Source organism: Lycorma delicatula, chromosome 5 (assembly GCF_047948215.1).
Source record: "Lycorma delicatula isolate Av1 chromosome 5, ASM4794821v1, whole genome shotgun sequence".
Classification (NCBI taxonomy): Eukaryota; Metazoa; Arthropoda; class Insecta; order Hemiptera; family Fulgoridae; genus Lycorma; species Lycorma delicatula.
This window is the reverse complement of record NC_134459.1, coordinates 36,517,588-36,541,589: the sequence shown is the minus strand read 5'-3', so window position 1 is coordinate 36,541,589 and position 24,002 is coordinate 36,517,588. Positions and strand designations below refer to the sequence as shown.

General features: G+C 32.3%; 2 protein-coding genes across 7 annotated transcripts in view; both read left to right on the top strand.

The window, feature by feature from the left end:
* Window positions 1-24,002, top strand: part of Oct-TyrR (Octopamine-Tyramine receptor) — a 1,169,363-nt gene that overhangs the window by 919,886 nt on the left and 225,475 nt on the right. For all 6 annotated transcript variants that reach the window (XM_075365895.1, XM_075365894.1, XM_075365896.1 and 3 more), the window contains one exon: window positions 428-467. The gene's annotated coding sequence lies outside the window, so the exon portion shown is untranslated. The remainder of the gene's footprint in view (window positions 1-427; window positions 468-24,002) is intronic.
* LOC142324819 (uncharacterized) lies at window positions 14,111-22,262 on the top strand. The gene is made up of 2 exons (XM_075365837.1): window positions 14,111-15,023; window positions 22,123-22,262. The coding sequence occupies exons 1-2, from the start codon at window positions 14,111-14,113 to the stop codon at window positions 22,260-22,262; spliced, it is 1,053 nt and encodes a 350-aa protein (XP_075221952.1).

Sequence of the window (24,002 nt, the reverse complement as noted above, 5' to 3'; positions counted from 1 at the left end):
ATTTAAGTTTAATAATTATATTTACTAATTATACGATGTTTAATGATTTTATTAAATACGTAATTAAAAAAAACATCGGGAATGAAATTACTAAACTTTCCCAGTGCCTGAAAAGTAGCTGGAAACTGGAAAAAACGTTGATAAGAAACCGGTACATTTTTGCGAGAAAATGTTTGTTTTTGAACTGTTAATGAGACATATTTTTGTAAAAAAGTACTTATTTTTTGAAGAAAAATTTAAGAAATGAAATACAACTTTATAGATACTTAAAAAAAATGATAATAAACATTTTTGTAACCATTTTCCATTGTAATGAAATAAATTATTAAGTTACAAATTATTTAGCTAAGATAAAATGCTACTAGAATACGTATAGGTTACTTTGCATATCAGTCATTGGAGTTATTTATGGTTTTTTTTTTTCCAGTTTTAAACCAACCGCTCCTGTTCGAATCCGAAGTTCCAAGGTAAGCAGCTTTAACTTAATATTAAAATTAAGTAAAATTTTCTTATTTTTCTTTGTACTTGAACTGCAAATTTCAGCATTAAATATAAAATGATAGGGGATGTCCGTATTCGATTAGTTTTACGATAGGTAAACGGTGATTTTTCCGGAATATAATAAAATGGTATTTTAGAATTTTTATTATTTTCAAAACCAGACATTGGATTACAATCGTACTATAGATGTGATCTAACCTATTGATTTTAGTCAGTATTTCTGTGTTAAGGCACATAGCCGCTTAGAATTTCCTATTAGATAATACATGTAGAAGTAGTTTGAAATTACAATAGATTTAAAAGAAAAGAAATTTGTATAACGTTTACAAACAAGCAATACAAATATTTTAGAAATGCCGATTTGTTGAAACATAACTAAAAGGAGCCTAATTACAAAAAAAAAAATATATATATATCTAATTTATGTGAGAACGATTTACAATATTGAAGATTTCTAAAGAATTTTAACAAAGCAGAAAGTAAGCTGAATGTCACCTGCGTTTTTCTGTTGAGCTTCGTATACTGATATGCAGGAGTATAGAAAATACTGGGAAATTATTTCACTTCTTACTTTCACCAGTTAGTCAGGCATAGGATCGTTAAATTTTTTTTAATAATACTTACAGATTTTACGAAAGTGATTTCTCTCGAACGTCAGGTTTAGATGATCATGTCACTTAGAACAATTCCGGTTATGTTAGTCAATAAATAAAAGCTGACAACACGCTAGTAGGAGTTTCCCATCACGTGACAAAAGCCGTGTTCCGAGAAAGTTCTACTACTGTGAGTTGTTTCTGATACATGACTTATACACACAAATTAATTTAAAGTATATATCATTTGATTTAAATGTAACATTTTTTTGTTTTTATTAATTAAAGCGCGCGTATACCGTATTTAATTCGTGCACGTTGACGGTGCTAGCGGCGCCTGTCGCCACTAACTAAACTATTGCAATTTCACCACTTACATAAAAGAAATTTCGCTTGTGCGATCGGCAGACTAGTGTAGCCACTAGGCTTAACGGACCAGATACCGAGTCAACCGGGCGATCGAGGTAGAGACCCAGCAAACCGAGTCACTTTTTTACACTTTAAATATTATTCATTTATTTAATTCTACCAGTCACTTGTGTTATCACAACAAAACAGTTGTTTAGAGCATTTTTTTGGGTGGGGGGGATGCGATTTGGCCAAAAATCCTTTTTCCAGATATTGTTATTTTTTAATTGTTAACAAATGTGCTGAAGAAAAATATGATTGTAATTATGCGAAAACTCGAGGTACCGAGGGTGACCTTGCTCGACAGTCTCACTCCCTTGACCTTTTATGTTGAAAATTTAGTGGCATCAACCCCATATGTAGAAGTAAACTGACCGTTTGGTCAATATCGATCCAGTAATTCTGGAGTTATAAGATGTGAGGCACCGAACTTACGTACATACTCGTACATATATACGAACATCCAGAAAATTTCCATCCGGTTTTTTGGGTTCCTTAGGTGTCAAAACGTCAAGATCCGGTGAATACCGTATGTGCCCAAATAGAACCGATTACGATACTTTTCCTCGTAGAGTTATAGCTCTGCTATTGCACTATCTAGACGGGAAAGTAATACAATTTTTCTATTGCTTTACCAACAAATTAATTCTAATTAAAATTTTTTAAAAAATTTCTAATCTTTCTGTTTTCTTGTCTTCAGTCATATGATTGGTTTGATGCAGCTCTCCAAGATTCCCTATCTAGTGCTAGTCTTTCATTTCATTATACCCTCTACATCCTACATCCCTAACAATTTGTTTTACATATTCCAAACGTGGCCTGCCTACACAATTTTTCCCTTCTACCTGTCCTTCCAATATTAAAGCGACTATTCCAGGATGCGTTAGTATGTGGCCTATAAGTCTGTCTCTTCTTTTAACTATATTTTTCCAAATGCTTCTTTCTTCATCTATTTGCCGCAATACCTCTTCATTTGTCACTTTATCCACCCATCTGATTTTTAACATTCTCCTATAACACCGTATTTCAAAAGCTTCTAATCTTTTCTTCTCAGATACTCCAATCGTCCAAGTTTCACTTCCATATAAAGCGACACTCCAAACATACACTTTCAAAAATCTTTTCCTGGCATTTAAATTAATTTTTGATGTAAACAAATTATATTTCTTACTGAAGGTTCGTTTAGCTTGTGCTATTCGGCATTTTATATCTCTCCTGCTTCGTCCATCTTTAGTAATTCTACTTCCCAAATAACAAAATTCTTCTACCTCCATAATCTTTTCTCCTCCTATTTTCACATTCAGTGGTCCATCTTTGTTATTTCTACTACATTTCATTACTTTCATTTTGTTCTTGTTTATTTTCATGCAATAGTTCTTGCGTAGGACTTCATCTATGCCGTTCATTGTTTCTTCTAAATCCTTTTTACTCTCGGCTAGAATTACTATATCATCAGCAAATCGTAACATCTTTATCTTTTCACCTTGTACTGTTACTCCGAATCTAAATTGTTCTTTAACATCATTAACTGCTAGTTCCATGTAAAGATTAAGAAGTAACGGAGATAGGGAACATCCTTGTCGGACTCCCTTTCTTATTACGGCTTCTTTCTTATGTTCTTCAATTGTTACTGTTGCTGTTTGGTTCCTGTACATGTTAGCAATTGTTCTTCTATCTCTGTATTTGAACCCTAATTTTTTTAAAATGCTGAACATTTTATTCTAGTCTACGTTATCGAATACCTTTTCTAGGTCTATGAATGCCAAGTATGTCGGTTTGTTTTTCTTTAATCTTCCTTCTACTATTAATCTGAGGCCTAAAATTGCTTCCCTTGTCCCTATAATTTTCTTGAAACCAAATTGGTCTTCTCCTAACACTTCCTCCACTCTCCTCTCAATTCTTCCTTATAGAATTCTGGTTAAGATTTTTGATGCATGACTAGTTAAACTAATTGTTCTGTATTCTTCACATTTATCTGCCCCTGCTTTCTTTCGTATCATTACTATAACACTTTTTTTGAAGTCTGACGGAAATTCCCCTTTTTCATAAATATTACACACCACTTTGTATAATCTATCAATCGCTTCCTCACCTGCACTGCGAAGAAATTCTACAGGTATTCCGTCTATTCCAGGAGCCTTTCTGCCATTTAAATCTTTTAATGCTGTCTTAAATTCAGATCTCAGTAATGTTTCTCCCATTTCATCCTCCTCAACTTCCTCTTCTTCCTCTATAACACCATTTTCTAATTCATTTCCTCCGTATAACTCTTCAATATATTCCACCCATCTATCGACTTTACCTTTCGTATTATATATTGGTGTTCCATCTTTGTTTAACACATTGTTATATTTTAATCTTCATCTCTTAATTTCTAATCTTAATGTTCTAAAATGTTATGAGTCATCCAAGTCATACTTAATGAAATAAAATATATATATATATATCGGTTTACCGCAACATTTTACCAGGAAAATGAGTTTTTATAGTCATATCTACTTTAGCTAATCCGATTTAACTCAGGTTAACAAATTTCATGACTAAATATAATGATTTTACTATTTTCTAATATTCCAGTATTTTTTTAAAGATAATAAATTTAAAATGAACATTAAAGTAATTTAAAAAACCTTTTAAAAACAACGTTTCATAAAAACAGAGGGGAATTTTCTCATATATAAAATGATACGGACTGTGCAAACTATAAATCCTGTGAAAAATGATACAGAAAATGGTCAGAAACAATACAAAAAGTAATAAGCTCTGTAAAAGGTCATTTTCGTTTGTTTTTAAAGATTAAAATCTATATCAATGAAGAAGAAATATTGTTTAACTTAAACTACAGTATAACTCCATAAAATATTGTAAAAAAAATAAAATAAATGGATATCGTTTGTACCCAACAGATTATTAAAGTTTACATTCACATAATTAATTCCTAATAATTCATACATTATCTTTCAGCAGACTATTGCTAACGGATTTGAATTAATAACAGCAAATTTTATTAAATTTGACCTCCTCTTGGAGCGATAGATTTTCTGTCTTCCATTCTAGACGTTGTTGGTTCAAATCCTGATCAGGCTTTACATTTTTCGTAATTAAAGAATTTATCTTGATGGCATAAATAACTAATCGTGTGGTTAGCCTGTAGTTGCTAAAATAATTAAAAGTATTTGTTTTAATTAAAGTAGCTATGTTTGTTTTAAGTTTATAATAAAAAATAATCGTATAATAATTTAGGATTACAAATTTCTTTAAAATTTTTTCTTAATGTTATTGCAACATTAATATATGCAACAGTATTTGAAATTTATATAAAATGTTAAGTATTAGTTTTACTTCTACTCTACATATTTTTTTTCCAGTTAACTAAATTTTAGTTTTTTTAACGTTAACTCCAGCCTTTTATTTCAAAAGTGAATACGTAAATCTCTATGTAAGATTATAGATTAGATTATTAGTTAGAACATAATTTTACATTCATGTAGGTTTAAAATATGAAAATTTTTATTGAAGAGTATGTTCATAATTTATTTTATAAGTACGAGTAATAAATTATACACTCAGCTCATATATTGTTTGTGGATATACAGTACGAAATCATAAAATTTTTACAGTATATTTCCTGTAGAAAAATAATGGAATTTGTTAATATTTTATGTATTATAATTTTCTTAATAAATAATACTAATAGGCATTTTATTTTCTAAAAAAAAATTGTAAAAATGAATTATTTGTACAAAAGAAGTGGAAAAATTACTCCCATAACGTTTGTTTTTTTTGTCTATTCGTGAATCGAAATTTTTGTTCATACATAGAAAAAAAATTTCTGAATAGCGCAACTTTAATATAATGAAACAGCCTCCTGGAAAAATAAAAAAATAAAAAAAATAAAACTGTGAATATTTACCGGGTAAAATTAGTTAAAGTTTGGGATATTTAGGTAAAAGAATTTACACAAACTATAATTCCGAATCTGTTTTTACACCACTGTTCAAAAAGGAGGGTAATGTATTTAGTATGTATGTTTGTTCCACATTATCAGCCAACCGCTTTACTCGGCTGAACCGATTTAGTCGTATGACCCCGGATGGGAATCGTCATGTTACCGGAAGGGTCATAGGATATATAAATATAAATATATAGGTGTTTAATAAATTTGAAAAATTTATCAGATGATTGAGTCGTTTTGAATAAGTAGTATCTCAACGCTTCACTCTGAACGATTTTAAAACCTCGTATCTCGTACGTGTAAAATTGTTTTGTTACTAGTGTTATTACACGATTTCCCAAAAAGGTGTGTCTTGTATTTAAGGTGTATATATTTATGTTCCACAGTAGCAGCTCTATGGCTGAACTGATTTAGGTATAAGACCCCGCGTGAGAATCATTACGTTACCGGGAGTGTCGTAGGCTATATAAATGTGTGTGTGTGTGTGTGTGTGTGTGTGTGTGTGTGTGTATGTGTGCGTGCGTGCGTGGTGTGTGTGTGTGTTAAATAAATCTGAAAAAACTATATACAAGATTGTCACTCGAACGCTCTTTAATTAGTCTATGTTAGTAATTATCCTATATTAACGAGCGATATTTATTTTTTTTTGGCAGTCGTATTTTTTAATATTATATATTCAAAGACAAATATTTTTAATATTTGTCTCTTGTTACTTCCTTGTACGAAGTAAAGGAAGTATATGATCGCAAAAAAATGTAGTTTTCAGATTTCAACGGAAATATCCATTTTGACCATCCCTGAATCCACTTCGACTAGTTTCGGTGTGACGTCTGTACGTATATAACTCGCATAACTCAAAACGATTAACCATAGGATGTTGAAATTTTGGATTTAGGGCTGTTGTAACATGTAGTTGTGCATCATCCCTTTTGATTACAATCGACTCGACCAAAAGTGTCCAAAAAGTTCAAAATCAAAAATATTTGAATTTTGGACCTTTTCTTAACTGCAATAATAGCCCTCATTGAGAACTTTTCAACGATATTTTCATTGGTTGGAGAGTTATAGCCACATAAAATTTTAATTAATGATATATTTGTATCTTACAACGCAAAGGCACATCGGTTTGAATCAGACTTCATCCCCCTTTTTTTTAACTTTTTTCTTTATTAATTTAAATATATTGATTTATTAATAATTATTAACCTCTGATTGTAAAAAAGAAATTAAATATCAGAAGTTAATAATGTACGCGTAATAAAGTTGTGTTTACTTTTCATTTTTAAAAATGTGTATATATAATTGAATATGCGTACAAGGAAGTCATGTGATATACATATTATATTTTTCTGATGTATTGTAAAACTGAAAACACATAAAATACTACTTTACATAAATTATAACTGAATGCAAAAAAGTATATTTTAGCAGTACACTACAAAATAAAATTTTGTTTAAGAAGTATTAAATTTTAATAACTAAAATTTTGTATTATTATTTTAATTATTATGTTATATAAACTAATCTCTGTTATTTATTATTTTTTAATTCTTCAAATTTCAAGAAGTAATTGTTCTTTATTACTATAAAAAATTACAGTTACATTTATTTAATTTATAAGTTATAAGTCATAATATTATCCTACATCTTATTAAATGAAATGCTTTTCTTTTCTTACTGTCGTACGGCAAAACAAACGTATTTGCTATTTGCATGAAAATGTTTCTTCTCTTTTTTTTCTCATGTTTTGAAATCTCAAAAATCATCAAAAATGTACCTATATTGAAATATGTTCTACATTTTTGCATGTGTATTCTGTGTATTAAACTGCCCGTTTAGCTATAATTCAAAGGTTTTAAGTTACAATCACGAAATGATGAGCAAGCTTATGTATTTGGCCCAGATTTGAGCACTATTTTTTTTTTTTTTTAATAATGGATAAATTTATAGAAAAATGTATGCTAATTCTCAAAGGGATTTAAACTTTAAAACACGTTTATTATTGAATGTATGTTTTCTTCTTTTTTTAAATAATATATTCGAAAGTAACCGACTATGGGAAACGATTCCATTGAAAATATTTTTTTTAAATGTTCCTAAAAACACTATTTTACATCTACAACATTGTTTTTAATGTTTCAACCAAGCAACTTAAAATAATCTCTACTACTTTTCTTCATATCAGATGTTATCTCATGTAGTGAACATCGTTATTATGAGTTTTACGGTACTCCTCACCTGATAAAAAAAAATTGAGTTCCATTACCTTTTACAAATATTTTCTCTTCAGAACTATATAACTGGAAATTTATTAAATTTTTTTTATTAAACGGTGTGTTTATAACGACAGGAAATTTTTTTAAACTTTATTAAAAGTGACTAAACCTTCTTCCTGAAATAAAATTTTTAAAATATATTATTACATTTTAAAAAAGTAGTTGGAATTTTTTTTTAATCATTTGTTTTCGTATGTGGCGTTGGTGCATTACCAATAGTTTTCAACCTTTTTTACAAATATAAAATTAAAAACAAAGTAATTTGATTTATTTTAAACAGCTCAAAGCAGGGTACTTACGTATTAACGCCACCGCAGCGGGTACTTACGTTTTAATTATATATAAATGTAGTTTAACCAAACTTAACCTACGCTCGCTTCGCTCGCTAACCTTGACTAATTGACGCCATAATTTTTTGAGTAATAAATTACAGTGTTAATGAGTCAAAGTTAGCGAGCGAAGCGAGCGTAGGTTAAGTTTGGTTTATTTATAAAATAAATAAATATAAATAACCATTTATTAAAATTAATAAAGAGACTGTTTTGAATCTATGTTAAAATCTATATCGGCCCATTTTCACCAAAATCCGATTGACTACTTTGTTTTTAAATAAAGCTGTAGCTGCGGTGGCGTTAATACGTAAGTACCCAAAACTGTATCTCAAAATACAGTACCCAAAACAGGATTTTAAATATCTTAACAAAGCAATAAATTTATTCTAATACTTGTAACTTCTTACGTTCAGTTTGAATGGATTTTACTATAATTTGATAGAAAAATTACTTATAAAATGAATTGTTAAAGGCATTATGATAACATAATTCTCTGAAGAATAATAAATATATTACATGCAAGAAGTCTACATTCTAAATTTTACACAAATCAGGATAAATTTCACAACATAGTCGCTGCGATTTTATGATTATTCTCTGTTTTTTATGAGTTGAATTTTATGAATAAAAAAATTATAAGTTTTACTGATTTACGGTATTCAAAAAATATGATGTGGACAACACATGATTTCCGTGTACGCCTATTAATTTATATATACACATTGTTTTTAAAATGAAAAGTACATAAAATTCTATTTCATTAATAACTTCTGATATTTTTCATATTTTTTTTCAATTATTATTATTGAATTATTATTTATCGTAATATTTTTTTTACAGTCAGAGGTTAATAATTAATAATAAATCAAATATTTAAATTTTAAAAAAAGTTAAAAAAAGGAGATGAAGTCTGATTCCAACCGATGTGCCTTCCCAAATATCCAAAGATTTCATTAATTAAAATTTTATTTGTCTATATCTCTAGAACAAATGAAAATAAGTACCACTTGTGATATATCGTTGATAAGTTCTCAATGAGGGCTTATTACTGATGTTAAGGTCAAAAATCCAATTTTTTTTTTGGTTTTTGCGCTTTTTTGGACTCTTTTGGTTCAGTAGATTGCAATCAAAATGGAATATGCACAAATTAGAACAGTTCTAAATCCAAAATTTTAACATCTTACGGCTAATCGGTTTTGAGTTATGTGAGATACTTATGTACGTACAAACGCCACGCCGAAACTAGTCAAAATGGATTCAGGGATGGTCAAAATGAATATTTCCGTTGAAATCGGAAAACCGAAATTTTTCACGATCACAATACTTCCTTTACTTTGTACAAGGAAGTAAAAATTAATATATGGAATCAGATCACTAAATGAAACATAAAATATAATTTTTCCCTTTCTTTTTTTCTGATTTCATCCGAATCGGTTAAAAAGCCATCCACTACATAATAGTGGATAGTTTTATCCTGTTCAATCACTTTAGTATGAGGTATGAGGTATGTTAAGATAATTAAAAACCATTTAAAAATATTTTGACTTGAAGAATTTTTTTTTTAATGATAATAAGCATGAACTATTTTTTTTCAACGAATACATTGCAATCTGTTCAACTAGTGACTAATAAGAACCCTCCCTCCTACATCGCAATGAGAAGTGGATGATATATATGACATGTAAATGAGGTATAGTCTTGTACACTCAGGCTGATCATTCCCAAGACGTATGATTATTTGAACCCCAACTACCAGAGTACACCGGTATCCAGTGTCTGGTATTCAAATCCGTATAAAAGCAACTCTTTCTTTTTTTTTTAAATGTAGTTTAAAAAATTAATGAATTTTCGAATATCAACAGTATATTGCATTTTTTATATAAATAACCTTCAAAGAGCTTAATAATTAGCGTGAATAATTTAGGCCTCTTTGAATCAGGAAAGCTCTTCTTAATAAGTTAATGGAAAATGAGTGTAGGGAATAATTATTAAGTGATTACACTTTCAAGAAACTTGCATTTTTTATTGAAAATTATCTAAACCAAAACATAAAACACAGATTGAATTTGTAATTATTATTATTTTTTTTTTTTTTAATTTTCTATTATAACATTTTTCTTGATCAAATTTTATTTCATCAGAAATAACTTTGATCCGCCTAAACATATATATTATATAAGTAAAACTTTATGATGTTTTTTACTTAATACTGTATAAAGGACAACAAAAGTTGTTCAGTCAATGTTGTACTTCAACAGAACATAAATAATTCTTTCTACTCCTAGAACTTTGACTTTATTGCTGTCCTATATTATCTATTTGGTCTCTGTTTCCGGCAATTCCTCTTACTTCATCCCGCTATCTAGTCTTTTGTCAGACTATATTTCTGTATCCTTCACCAGATACCTTTTACATTGTAACTACGTTTTAACTATAATTTATCTATGTCCAGTTCAATTCAACTTATGATTCATGTGAGGTAAGAGGATGGTTATAACCAATCCGTTTGTAGAACCGCATACTTTGAGGGCTTATGTTGTAACTTCCTTGAAAATATTTTATGTATTAATTTCCTAGTAAATTTATTTGACTCGTTTCACTCTTTCGTTTAATTTTATATAAAGTATTAAATTTTTCTTAAAAAGTGTTAGAATTATATATATTATAATTATTTTAGTTATTATTGATAAGATATTAAAATTTAGTTAAAATAATAAATCAGAGGGTAATCAAATCATTATTTTAGGATCAAAATTTATAATTATTCTTCTGTTAAATGGTAGAGAAATAAAAACTTATAAAGAATTCTCTAAAAAACAATCCATTATTTTGCTTTTTAATATATCTATTAGTAAGTACATTGAATTCCATAATTGTATTGATTAGACAACCTGACAGAAGTTACAAGCTTTTCCCAGAAACGATGCTGCCATTTCAAAAAAATTAATTAACAATTCATTTTAGACTGACTGGAAAAAATGACGAATAACGGTAGAAATTCTGAATTCATTTTTGGAAGAGATTCAGAATTTCATAAATGAGCTTTGAATATATAATTTATTTATTTTTTTACTCACAGTGAGTACTGAAATTATTTTTTTCTATTATTTTTTTAAGTTTATTTACTTTTTTATTTTAAAAAATTCCTGTTTTATTTCGTGTAGTATATGCTGTTTGTTTTTATACTTAATATACTATAAATTGAGATCCGGAGTAACAGTGCAAGATGAAAAGATAAAGGTACTAACGATTTGCTGATGATATAATAATTCTGCTGAGAGTAAAAAGATTTAGAAGAAACAATGAATAGTATGGATGAAGTTCTACGCAAGAACTACCGTATGCAAATAAACAATACAATACGAAAGTAATCAAATGTAGTAGAAATAATGTGGATGGACCACTAAATATAAAAATAGGCAGGAAAAAGATTACGGAGGTACAAGAATTTTGTTATTTGGGAAGTAGAATTACTAAAGATGGACGAAGCAGGAGCGATATAAAATGTCGAATAGCACAGGCAAAACGAGCTTTTAGTTAAAAATATAATTTTCTTACATCAAAAATTAATTTAAACGTCAGGAAATCATTTTTTAAAAGTAAATGTTTTGAGTGTAGCTTGATATGAAAGTGAAACTTGGACGATCGCAGTACCTGCGACAACGTTTGGAAAATGTAAAACAGATTGTTAGGGATATAGTCGAGTTGTGGACTGCACGGTGTGTAGACGTGTCTTTCTAGAGCTCCGCGTTTTTTGTTGTTTTCGATTGGTTTTTTGGTTTTTACATTGATTTGGTGGACTGGAACTATAAGTGGATTGGACAAGGAATACGGACTATCATTTTTTGAGTTATTTGGTTATGGATTTATCAAGTTTTTTATAGTTTTTTGTTCTCATTAGTGAGATCAATATTTTTGTGTTTTTACTCGCTAAATCTTAGATATTATAGTGTGTTAAAGTGTTGGTGACTTTTATCAATAACGAAAAGACTACTAGTGTGTATAAAAAGTGAGTAAACTTATTGTACAATAACTTTTTAACAGTTTTGTGAGGTTATAATAGAGCTTATAATAGCAAATTATTGTAAGTTATTCGACAGGCTAATACCAGTCTGAAATTAACTGTAAACAAGGACTTAGGAAATTTTTTCGTGTATTAGTAGTTATATGAGTGAAATTTTTCTAAGTCCTTAGACTAGTTTTTATTAGGGAATTCTTTGTTCCTTAATAATTTCTGAACCACTCGTCCTACATCCCTCATCCCAAGTTATAAATCCATCCCAAAACGTTTCCTACCCACTGACCCCCCCAACCACCCCCAAAAAATTTTGGACCCTATTTTTGGGTTGATACATTTTACCAACCCCCCCGACCAGCCACAAATTTCTTTTGGGGCTCCCATCCCCGAGTGGGTACTCGTTGGGCTCGGAATCGTCCCCATAGTCCAACAGCGCTAATATGAGACGAAGAGGATCACTCCCCTTAGAGGGATCATCGCAGGGAGCTTCTAGCTCACAAAAGGTTACCATTACTAAGAAAACGAAGGGTAAATGTAAAAAGAGACCCCGACATGGGTCCTCAGAAGAAGAAGAAGGACCACCGGAGAGCCTTAGCAATCTGGTTTACCAATTGGGATTAACTATGGTGGCGTTGAGACAGGATATGGGACCGGGTCTCTCAAAATACATAAATACACATGAACAGGAGCTCAAAGGCATATATGATGGGCTTAATGCCTTGACGCAAGTCTCGTCCCCTTTATCAGTTGTTACGCAGGCTACTCAGACGGACCCTATAGTTGTGGAAGATGAGATGGAGCAAATTCTTACTAAGGAGCTGACAGATGAGCAAATAATAGATCTACTGCCCAAAAGGTGGCCAAATAGTTTGCGGAACAAAATTAGTTTGATTAACGAGTTGCCTTCTGAGGTGGTGGACTCTTGTACTGTTAGTGATTTAAGTAAATCAAGTCAAGGGGATGAAAAAGAAGGTATTAGTACCAAATACAAAGTAGGCGACATTCGTAAAGATGTGCAATCAATTCTTGGAGACTGTGACGACATTAAGAAAAGTAAATACAAAATCTACTATGATGGTAATGCTACTGAGAAGAGCACAATGGGAGCTATATTGAGGGCTTTAAGGAAGATTATTCCTCAGGCTGGTAATTTAGTTTTTGTCGTCCCCAATAATAATATTGGAAACTATATGAAGAAATTAATATCTTATTTGCGGAGATACAAGGAAGTAGCGGTTAAAGTGCTTACGATCCCAGTTGAAGGTAAAGCTATACAAGGCAAGTCTGGGGACAAGCCCATATTAAAAAGTCGACACCACCGGCAGTTGGCAGTCGTACTGTGGTTATCAAAGCAGCTGGAAAATCCTATTCTGATTTACTTAAAACGATGAAGTCTGCAGTAAGTAGCGAAGATGCAAAAGAGGTCATCTCCTTACGTATGGGCAGGAATGAAGAACTCCACATGAGAATTCAGGGAGCGCAGAAAGCTGCTGAGTTTACAAGTAACCTACGAGATAAGGCGGCAGATCTGCATGTTGACCTGCGTACAAGAGCGGGAAGGCGCACAATAGTTCACATCAGGGATGTAGAATATGACACCACTGAGACAGAAATTTTTGCTGCAATTACTGCAAGAGTAGGTACTGATGAGGACATCAAGATATCGTCAATTAGAAAAGGGTACGCCGAGACCCAAAATGTTACAGTTATCACCTCGTATAGGGCTGCATGTAAGCTGGTGGAACAAAGGTTGAGGATTGGCTGGGTAAATTGTCGGGCATATATTAGGGAATCAGAGGAAAAGTGCTTCAGATGCTGGAATACTGGACATCGTAAACATGAGTGCAAGGGCCCTGACAGAATGGATCTCTGCTTCAATTGTGGAGGCAGAGACCACAAGATTGCTGAATGCCGGGAGCATAGTAGTTGCCTGGATTGTGGGAGCCAAGAACACCGCACCGGAGGCTGGGGGTGCTCAAAACATTTAAATGCTTAGGGTGATAATGGTTAACGCAAACAGAAGCACCATGTCTCATGATTTGGTTAGTGAACTGGTCATAGAGCAGAGAGCTGATTTACTGATAATCACGAAGACGAACAAGTACCTTGTTGCTAGATCAGGCTGGATGGTGGATACAAATGGTGACGTGGCAATTATGGATGTAAGTGTTAGGATAGCATGGAGATTGATGTCCAGATCTGGAGGCATGTTGGCGGTGGAGTCGGATTCAACACTAGCGATTGGTGCCTATGTGTCTCCAATCTGTGACATACATGAATTTACTAGAAGACTAGAAATAATACAAGGAGTAGTAAATAACGCTAGGAAGAAAGTCATTATTCTAGGTGATTTCAATAGTAAAGCGATTGCAGCAGGGAGCGCATACACCAATCACAGAGGTGAGATCCTTACGGATATGATGGGGGCAATTAGCTGTCATTGTGTAAATGATGGCACCCCTACATATGAGGCGAGAGGACACTCGTCAGTCTTGGACTTAACAATCATAGACGATAGATGGAGTAGGGGACACTGGGACTGGCGAGTGTTACCACATGATGTGGCGAGTGACCATCATGCCACTATGATTACCATAAAAGGCTCAGACTATGTGACTAGAGAGAAAATGCCCTATAGTAGTTTTACAAAGGAACAGATCGAGATCATAATCGATAGAACGGCCGAAAGGATTACCAACATAGAGAATCTGACACCAGTTGCCCTGACTAACGTTATAAGACAAGAAATGGGCAGAGTAGCTTACAGAAGAGCCAATAGACACTCAGTGTATTGGTGGAATATGGAGTTTGAAACACTGAGAGGGCTCCTACAATCGCGCAGAAGAAGGAAGCAGAGACTCAGAATGCGAGGCGGACAGGAGTACGAGGAGGCATCTCTGGCTTATAAAGAGACCAGACGGGCCTTAAACAAAGCTATTCGTATGTCTAAGAAAAAACAATGGCACAGACTCTGCGAGGAGTTAGACGGAGACCCCTGGGGACAGGCATACAAAATAATCACTAAGCGATTTGGAAGGCGTCTGCCCGTATTAAATAATGAGCAGGGAGAACAACAAATTAATGAGCTATTCCCCGGTAGAGTAGAAACTGCAGGAAATGTTATAGATTGCAAACCCAGACGCTTCACGTTCTCTGAACTGCACTTGGCTGTAGCACAACTGGGTAATAGGAAGAGCCCGGGTCCAGACGGAATTCCAACGGCACTCCTTAAAGGGCTGATAAAGAGAATTCCTTATGAAATGCTTGATGTTTCCAGCCATGGATTAGAAAACAAGACATTTCTAGGAATCTGGAAGGAATCTAGGGTGGTGTTTATCCCAAAAGGCACAAATGAGAATGGAGAACCTTTATACAGACCATTGAGTCTTTTAAATACAATGGCGAAGGTAGTGGAGAAGATGCTCGCTGGCCGAATCTTTAAGGAACTTGAGGAAGGAATAGGCATTAGTGGAAATCAGTTTGGATTCATGAAGGGTCGTTCGACGATACAGGCGGCGACAAAGGTGATCGACTGGGCTAAGGATACTAGGAGCGGCACATGGAGAACGAGGCGTATTCCCCTATTCATAGCTTTAGATGTAAAAAATGCATTCGGTTCTATCAAGTGGGAATCAATAAATAGGGCATTAGTGGAAAAAGGTATCAGTCCTTATTTAAGAAGGCAGATGGGGGAATACCTCTCAAATAGAGAATGCTTGGTGGAGACGCAGAGTGAGTGCCTACGTTTCAATATTTATGGCGGTGTGCCACAGGGGTCTGTACTGGGACCCTTACTCTGGATACTGGCCTTTGATGGGATATTAAGACTAGACTATCAGGATGGGGTACAAGTAATTACCTGTGCCGATGACCTGGCGATACTCATCAAGGGTAAAACAAGTGTCGATGTACAAGAGAGTGCTAACAACACGTTACGGACGATAGATAATTGGTTGAAAGAGAGGGGACTCCAGCTGGCAATAGAAAAATGTAAATATATTATGTTCACAGGGAAGAGGATTTTAGACCGTCTGGCCATCCAAATTGGAAACCAACAAATAACAGAGGTCGAAAAGATTAAATACCTGGGTGTGACTTATGAGAGGAATTGCCGGTTCACCCAGCATATAATAGACATATGTGCCAAAGGTGAACAGATGACTAAGAATTTGAATATAATAATGTCTTTGCAGAGAGCTCCAAGACCCTCTAAGCGAAGGGCGATACTGTCCACAGTGACATCCATGATGTTATATGCAGTACCAGTGTGGTGGCACTCAGTCAGGGTTAAAAGAAATTTGAACAGACTGATTAGTACTCATAGGAGGCTGTTGCTGGGGGTTGTTTCAACTTACAGGACGGTCTCCTATGAGGCGTTGTGCGTGTTGTCTGGGGTGCCACCAATAGACTTAATGGCCCTAAATAGAGTCGAGAGGGCGCAAGGCCTCGAAGCAAATGAAGCAAAAGATACACTTAGACATAGATTTCAAAATAGATGGCAGGAGGATGGACCAGCCAGACGCACGAAGGAGCTGATTCCAGATCTTGCACTATTTAGTTAGGTTAGACAGGGAACATGGTGAGTTAAATTATCATATCACGCAGTTTTTTACAGGTCATGGCAATTTCAATGAGTACCTCCATCGTGTTGGAAGAAGGCCAGGTCCAGAATGTATGTACTGTGAGAGAATTGACAATGCAGAACACACATTTTTCTGCTGCGAGAGGTGGGCAATTAAAAGGAGGAACTGTGGCATAATAGGTATGAGCCCAGCAGAGGTCCTAGAGCACATGTTGAGGAGCAAAATAAACTGGAAGAAGGTTACGGAATTTATAGTAGCAGTATTAACAGAGAAGGATATAGATGAAAGGCGACTAGGTTACTAGTGTAGAATAGGGTAGGGTGCACAGCCTCAATGGTGAGAGACGGCACGCTGAGTTGTGTCGTTCTCAATGATCCACTGAGGACTCCAAGGGTTTAGATAGGTTCCGATGAAGAAGAAGAGTAAGAAAAGACCCGGTGCCACGTTACGGCTATTCGAGGTATGTCGTGGTTTCCAAATGGGCAAACAGAAAATCACTCAAAAGAGCTGACGCCGGCGAGCCGACCTGCCATGCCGGACGTTCAGCCGGTAGGCGGAGAGGCTCGTTAGAGTTTACCAGACACTCTCCTGGGTGGCGCAATACCAACCAGTCGGACCGGCCCAGGGGAGTAGAGTGAAAAAAAAAAGGAAAAAGATTGTTAGGGATGTAGGATGTAGGGCTATAACGAAATGAAACGACTGGCACTTGATAGGGAATCTTGAGAACTGCATGAAACAAGTCAAATGACTGAACCCAAAAAATTTACAAACATATTGTTTTAAAGCTTACTCCTAACTGATGGTAACCTACATATCGGAGTTAAATCTTTCCATTTGTATACCTCCAATTCTTTCGAAAATGTAGTGTATTTATATAATATTACAGTAATAAAATATTAATAATTAAAAGTCGGCTTTATTATTTACATAAAAATGTTACGCAACCGTTTATTACTTACCAAACTATGAAATGTAATTCTTCAGTTACAAAAAAAGTAATTTAGTTTCAAATTTAGTAAAAATGTGATTTCCTGGAAAAAATTGATATTTCGTAATATTTAAACCGTTCAATAAAAAAGGTTTCTGCTTCCGAAATCAGTCAAAGCTTCAATAGGATGATACAGTTCGATACCTTTGAATCCAAAAGCCACTAGTTTCATAAAAATAAAAAAAAATATTTGATCAAGTTAATTTTAGAAAATGTCTTCTACATTTAACGACAAATAAAATCTTAATTATAAAAGGTTTGTAATCACTTGCCATTCTGTATTAGAGCTCACCTTAAATTAATAAAAAATTAAATAAACTAATTTAAAAAAATAACTGTTCTTTGAAGAAAAATGTTCTACTTCAGGGATCAGCAAGTGCTAATTAGTTTTATAGAAGATACTTCCATTTGAGCATCATTACATCCCTGATACTTTTCTATTAAGAAAATTAGAATATTTCGTAATTTCAACCGTTTTTCTTTCAATAGCAAATAAAACACTCTTAACATGCTATTAAAAAAATATTCATTGTTATTAGATACCACTGTACCACTGTAATTTATTATAATTCTGATTTTGAAAGAAACTCTGTGATGCAAATTGATTTGATCTCTCTTTGACCTCTTTGATTAATGATAATCTGTTGAGCCACAGGATTAACACAGAATAAAATAAGACCAACAATTATTATTAATAAAAATATATATGAATATAAATATTTTTTTATTCTTTTATTCACATATATATCTTGGGATTTTTTACAATACTGTACTTTCATTTCAAACATCCTGATGAAAACAAGAGAATTATAATTTCATCGGTTATCATCATTTATATCAATTAATTATTTTTTATTAGTTAAAAAAATGGAATCGACTAAAATAAATTTGTTTACGAGATTATTTAAATTATAATTAAATTAAAACCTGTTTTTTAACATAAATTTACGAGTGGTGGTTCCACCGCGTTAGAATTACAATGTAATTTTAGATATTTAAAAGAATCGGCTAAAAACCTATTCTATTTACAACGCGCTTTCTCACCAACTCCCTTTTTTTCTCTTTCCTTTTCTACCACAAGTAAAATGAATGCTCAAAACCGATTTCCAATCAGTCCAGACGTTCTACTGGATGGATTTTTTCTTATTCTGCTTGAAATGGCTCCCAGATATATCATCAACCATAGACAGAACTTGAAAGTGGTTTTCGTGTGAGTAATAACCTCGGTAAATTCCGTAATTAAGTAATAAATGGGGATCCTTAGAATAGACTTAATTTTGGGGTCTGATGACGCTTAATGACATATCTGCGGGTCATTCTGAGCAGAATAAAAAAAAAATATACGATCCATCCAGTTGAACGCCCACTTGAACGGGAAATAGGTTTTCAGCCCAATTTTTTATTATAAAAAATTTTATTTTCTATTCTAATAATTTTTATTGGTGTATTCTATAGTAAAATAAAGGTCGGGTATTGCTTTTACTTTTAGATACAGTAAAAGACGCTTATTCATCGTGACTGTCATAAGAGAATATTAATGTAGTAAACGTAAATGAAAAGAACTCCAGTTCTCTCTTTCACTCTTTCATTCTATCTTTATTTATTCGGTCTGTGACCTCCCTAAGAGGATCTCGTTACTTACAGAGCAGATATAACCATTTTTAGAATTGTGAGTAAAATTGATGTAATATCTGGCGGATACTGGGTTTCGTTGAATACAGTCCAGTTAAGTCATGCTGGCAATGATGAATTTATTTTATTTCGCTTTATTCATTTTCTTTTTTATTAGTTTTTACTGTGTCCGGCTTTTTCTGTAGCCACGATAAATTTCAGCTGAAATTAAATGATGTCTTTATTATGAAAGGTTTTTTTTCAGTTATTTATTTATCTATTATTTTGTTATTTACAGTTTCTAATATATTGTAAAAAATCTGATACATTAATATTACTAATTTTTGAAAAGGAAGCATTTATTCTAATTTAATTTAAAGTTACAACTTTAATTTGTTAAAAAAATATATTGTCACAATTCGTAATGAGGTAAATGCAGTGCTGTAAAATGTGACTAAAGTATTGTAAATTAGTTAAATATTTTAAATAATTTTTTTCTTCTAACCGGATTTAAAAAAAGTTACAAAAATTTACAAAATTTACTTATCAACTCACTAGTAAGAGGAAAGTTTCTGATTAAAAATTATTGCTTGGTAAAGTTTAAATTTAAATAGTAATATTAACACTATAATGGTTTTGAAAGTTTGTTAACATAGAGAAATATAATATGGAACATTTTTAAAAATTCATTAAAAATGAAAGGAAAAGTCAATCTTAAAACGTTATCAAAGAATTGAAGCTTAATTTGCCGAGAGTAGATATAGATTAACGTTTACAACTATTAGAAAACATCTGGAAATTTTTATTTGTATATTAAAAAAAAAAAATGAAATAAGATACCTAGTAGAGTAGAGAAATTATATTTCGGCCCTCTGCGAATGGTGTAAGAACCATCATTTCAGATGTTATGTGAATAACCAACCCACCGGGTTGATCTAATGATGAACTCGTCATCGCAAATCAGCCGATTTCGTAGTGGAGAGTTCCAACCTTCAAATCCTAGTAAAGGCAGTTGCCTTTACTAGGATTTGAAGTAACACTATAAAGTATAAAAGTAACTACTTTTATACGGATTTGAGTACTAGATCGTGGATACCGGTGTTCTTTGGTGGTTGGGTTTCAATTAACCATTCGTCTCAGAAGTGGTTGAACTGAGACTGTACACGACTAACTCTTCACTTACACTCATACATCACATCCTCAATCATCCTGTGAAGTAATACCTGACGGTGATTCCTGGAGGCTAAGTAGAAAAATAAAAAAGTAGTTCATTTAGATTTTGGCGTGGTGCTATATTATTAGATTTATTCTTTAATATTGGTCCATTGTATGATCTAGTCGTTCTGAATCTAACAGGAGGATTCTATAAAATAATAAATTCATTTAATTCTTTCTTATTTCTTCAGTTTTGTATTCTAGGCCTTATAAGTCCTAGCAGGAGAAATATCCCTCTGCATTTGTTGTCATTTTCGTGTAATATTTCCTTTATAGCTGGCGAATCTGAGATCTTTTTTTTACCCATATTTATCGGACAGATCTTTCTAGCATTTAGGTTTTTTTGCACGTTATAGTAATTCCAAAATTTTTAGGGATGTTTTGATGATGTAATTATTTTTTGTTAATTTTAATTTTAACCGGTTAAAAAGCGGTATTAAATAATGAATAAGAAAATGTCTCTTATGATATTATCATGGGTCTCAACATTATAATTACATATTATAATTATTATTATAGGTTTCAACTAATTGGACAAAAGCATCATCGTATTTTAAACGGTATAAATAAACTCATGATAATTTTTCGCCTTTATTAATGTTACATATCTTTATTTTATTATTTACTTCGTTTGTTTTATTTTAACAAATTTTTTCCATGTTACAGTAGGGAAATTCGGCAAAGATGTATCCCTAGTCATTAATGAAAAGGAAGCTAATGTAGTTATGTTAAAAAGCAATAAACGATAAATTATACAGTATAGTTAATGCATATGATATAAAGATTAAAACCTAGAAATATTATCTTCTAGGTTTCTTTATTTGTAATGTGAGCTAGTAAAATAATAAATGAACAATATGATCTAGTAAAATAATAAAACAAAATAAAAAACGAATAAAAATTTCGGTAATTTAAAAAGACTGAGAAAGATGAAATTTATTTGAATTTTAGGAAAGACTGTTTAATTTACCAGTAATCAATTCAATCTTCATCAAACTATTTATTCAGCCGGCTACCCGATACGTCATTTGTAATTTTTTAAATATAATAAATATACGATGGCTTATTGTTTGTAATAATCTATTTTCCCCCTATTATTTTTGCTTTATTTGCATGCAATTTTGAAAAGAAGTGAATAGAATGAATTAATATATATATGAAATAGGCAATAATTTCGATAATTTTCATTTCATTCCAGATTCAGATTAATTGAATTTAGAATTATTTTCTACCGTTTGAAATGACAAACCTTATTGTTATACTCTATATTTGGTATTATTTACTTCTATTCAAAGCCAACTGACCGTTTTAATACTTTCATAGTCACAGTTAGTATTATTATATTTATTTTTTATTTTAGAAGTTTGTAAACTTTTTCAAAATTATATATTTTCATTTCTTACATTAAAAATAATTAAAGTATGCATTTATTTTTAATTTAGTTTTATTTATAACACAAAAGATTTAAAAAGTATTCTATAATTAACGGTCATAATTTTTGTTTGTTTGTGAGTTCTATTCCATAAGATGATTACATTAATCAAGCCAAAACATAATTTCCATATTTTTGAAATTCAAAATATTGAAAATAAACGTTGTAAAATTAAAATAATTTATATTCTATATTTGATATACACTGCAGATCTTCCCAGTACAGAAGATGTCGCAGCTGCGTCCTTCAGAGATGACATAGTGATTTTGGTGGTAGATAGTGATCCAGATCTTGCAGCGGGCAAACTGCAAGCTGCACTCGACCTTATCAATGAATGGCTGCGTAGATGAATGATGAAAGTCAACCCTGTCAAATCGATTCTAGTGACATTTACCATGAAGAAGAGTAATTACCCTCCGGTTCAACTGGGCAGAATATTGTCCACATCCCTGACGCTAACACGATAGGCTACCTATGGTTACATCTAGATCGTCGATTGATCTAGCAGGATCACGTCAGAGAGAAAAGTAGACAAAAACTAAACTTGTAAGAATGTAGTGGCTCGAAGGTAGACGGTCTCATTTGTCCTTGACAAATCAATTTGTTCATTATAAGGTTTTCCTGAAGTAATTATGGAGATATGGTGCAAAGATATGGGGGATTGCTTGTAATAGTAATGTTGAAATGATCCAACGGTTTCAAAAGACCGAGTCCCGGTGCTCCACTCGGGGTGTCCCTGTCAGAGGCATTGGCATAAATACAGAGTCCCGGCTGCCGGAGTGGGGACCCAGGGACGGCATAGCCGGGCCTGGTGGATCCTATCTGCGGGTTTGAGGCGGGCGCAAAGTGAGATCCGACCGGCGGGCCGAGACGTGGAGGCCCGTTAGAGTAAAGGACACTTCCCTGGGCTGTGTAATACTGCAGAAACCGGCTCAGGAGAGAGGAAAAAAATAAATAAACGGTTTCAAAACAAGATTCTCAGGATGATATCAGGAGTTTCGTGTTTCGCTATTAACAATGAGGTTTACGAGTGTTTTGGGTTGCCAAATGTTGGTGAGGAGATACCACTAGGGACTACATATCAAGCTGAATAAGCATGTAAATCATCTGGGCTTAAATTTACTTGACAATGATGAGGAAATAAGACGACTGAAGAGACTACATGTACTAGAAATCACCAATCTTTAAAGGCGTGGGTGATCGTTGGAGTTCGTGAACCGTGGTTATGCTGTGGTTATTATGTTAAAGATACTTTAAAATTTTAAATCTATACTATATTTATCTGACATTAATATCTGCTTTCTGTTACCTTTTTTATCTGCTATGTTTTTTTTTTATTAATTTCGTTTCTGTCGTGAGAGGTGATGTATATTATTAATACTGAATTTGAGGTGGGTTATCTTTGGATGGTCTTCTGACACGTTACTCTAAGCCAAACAATTTTACTTATGGTTGTGATCCTCTTGGCGACCGATTTAAAAAACAAATTGCTCGAAAAAAAGAAAGATATTAAAATTATATAATATAATTTAATTTCAATTTATACTTTTAATTAATTATTGTGTGGTTATTCAGTGAATTTTATTATATTACAGAAGTAGTAAACGATTTTAATTAAGGGGTAGGAGAAAAAATTGGGATGCTAGTCCGGTATTTAATCAGGAATTTTATTAAATTAAAAGTAAATTAAATTTCGTTGTTTAATTAATAAAAATAAAATTTAATCAGGTATCCATACATTTGTCAGGTAAATGTAATGATAAAATTAGATTAAATTTTATTTTCATAAAATAGCAGCACAGTAAACAATTATTGAAAAAATTAAGGTAGCCTGTCAATCAGCCGGTGTTGAAAGTTGACGCTGATTCTTTTAATAATTTAAGTCTTGATTTCTTGTTATTATAAATATTTTATTGTAATTGAAATATTATACATATATATGAAACATTAACTGTATGAATCTAATTAAATTATAACATTAATTAAAATTGTATTTAGTTAGTGAGAAAACAGTCACTTTTTGAAATAATAAAAACTGAAATTCCTCTTTTTAATGTTTAATTGTTGGATGTCTGAAATTGTCTCAACAG

Coding starts and splice junctions, on each gene's coding strand:
- LOC142324819 (XM_075365837.1), top strand. CDS start 14,111: ATGTCTCATGATTTGGTTAGTGAACTGGTCATAGAGCAGAGAGCTGAT. Junction 15,024..22,122: donor GGCCTTAAACAAAGCTATTC/GTATGTCTAAGA, acceptor TATACACTGCAG/ATCTTCCCAGTACAGAAGAT.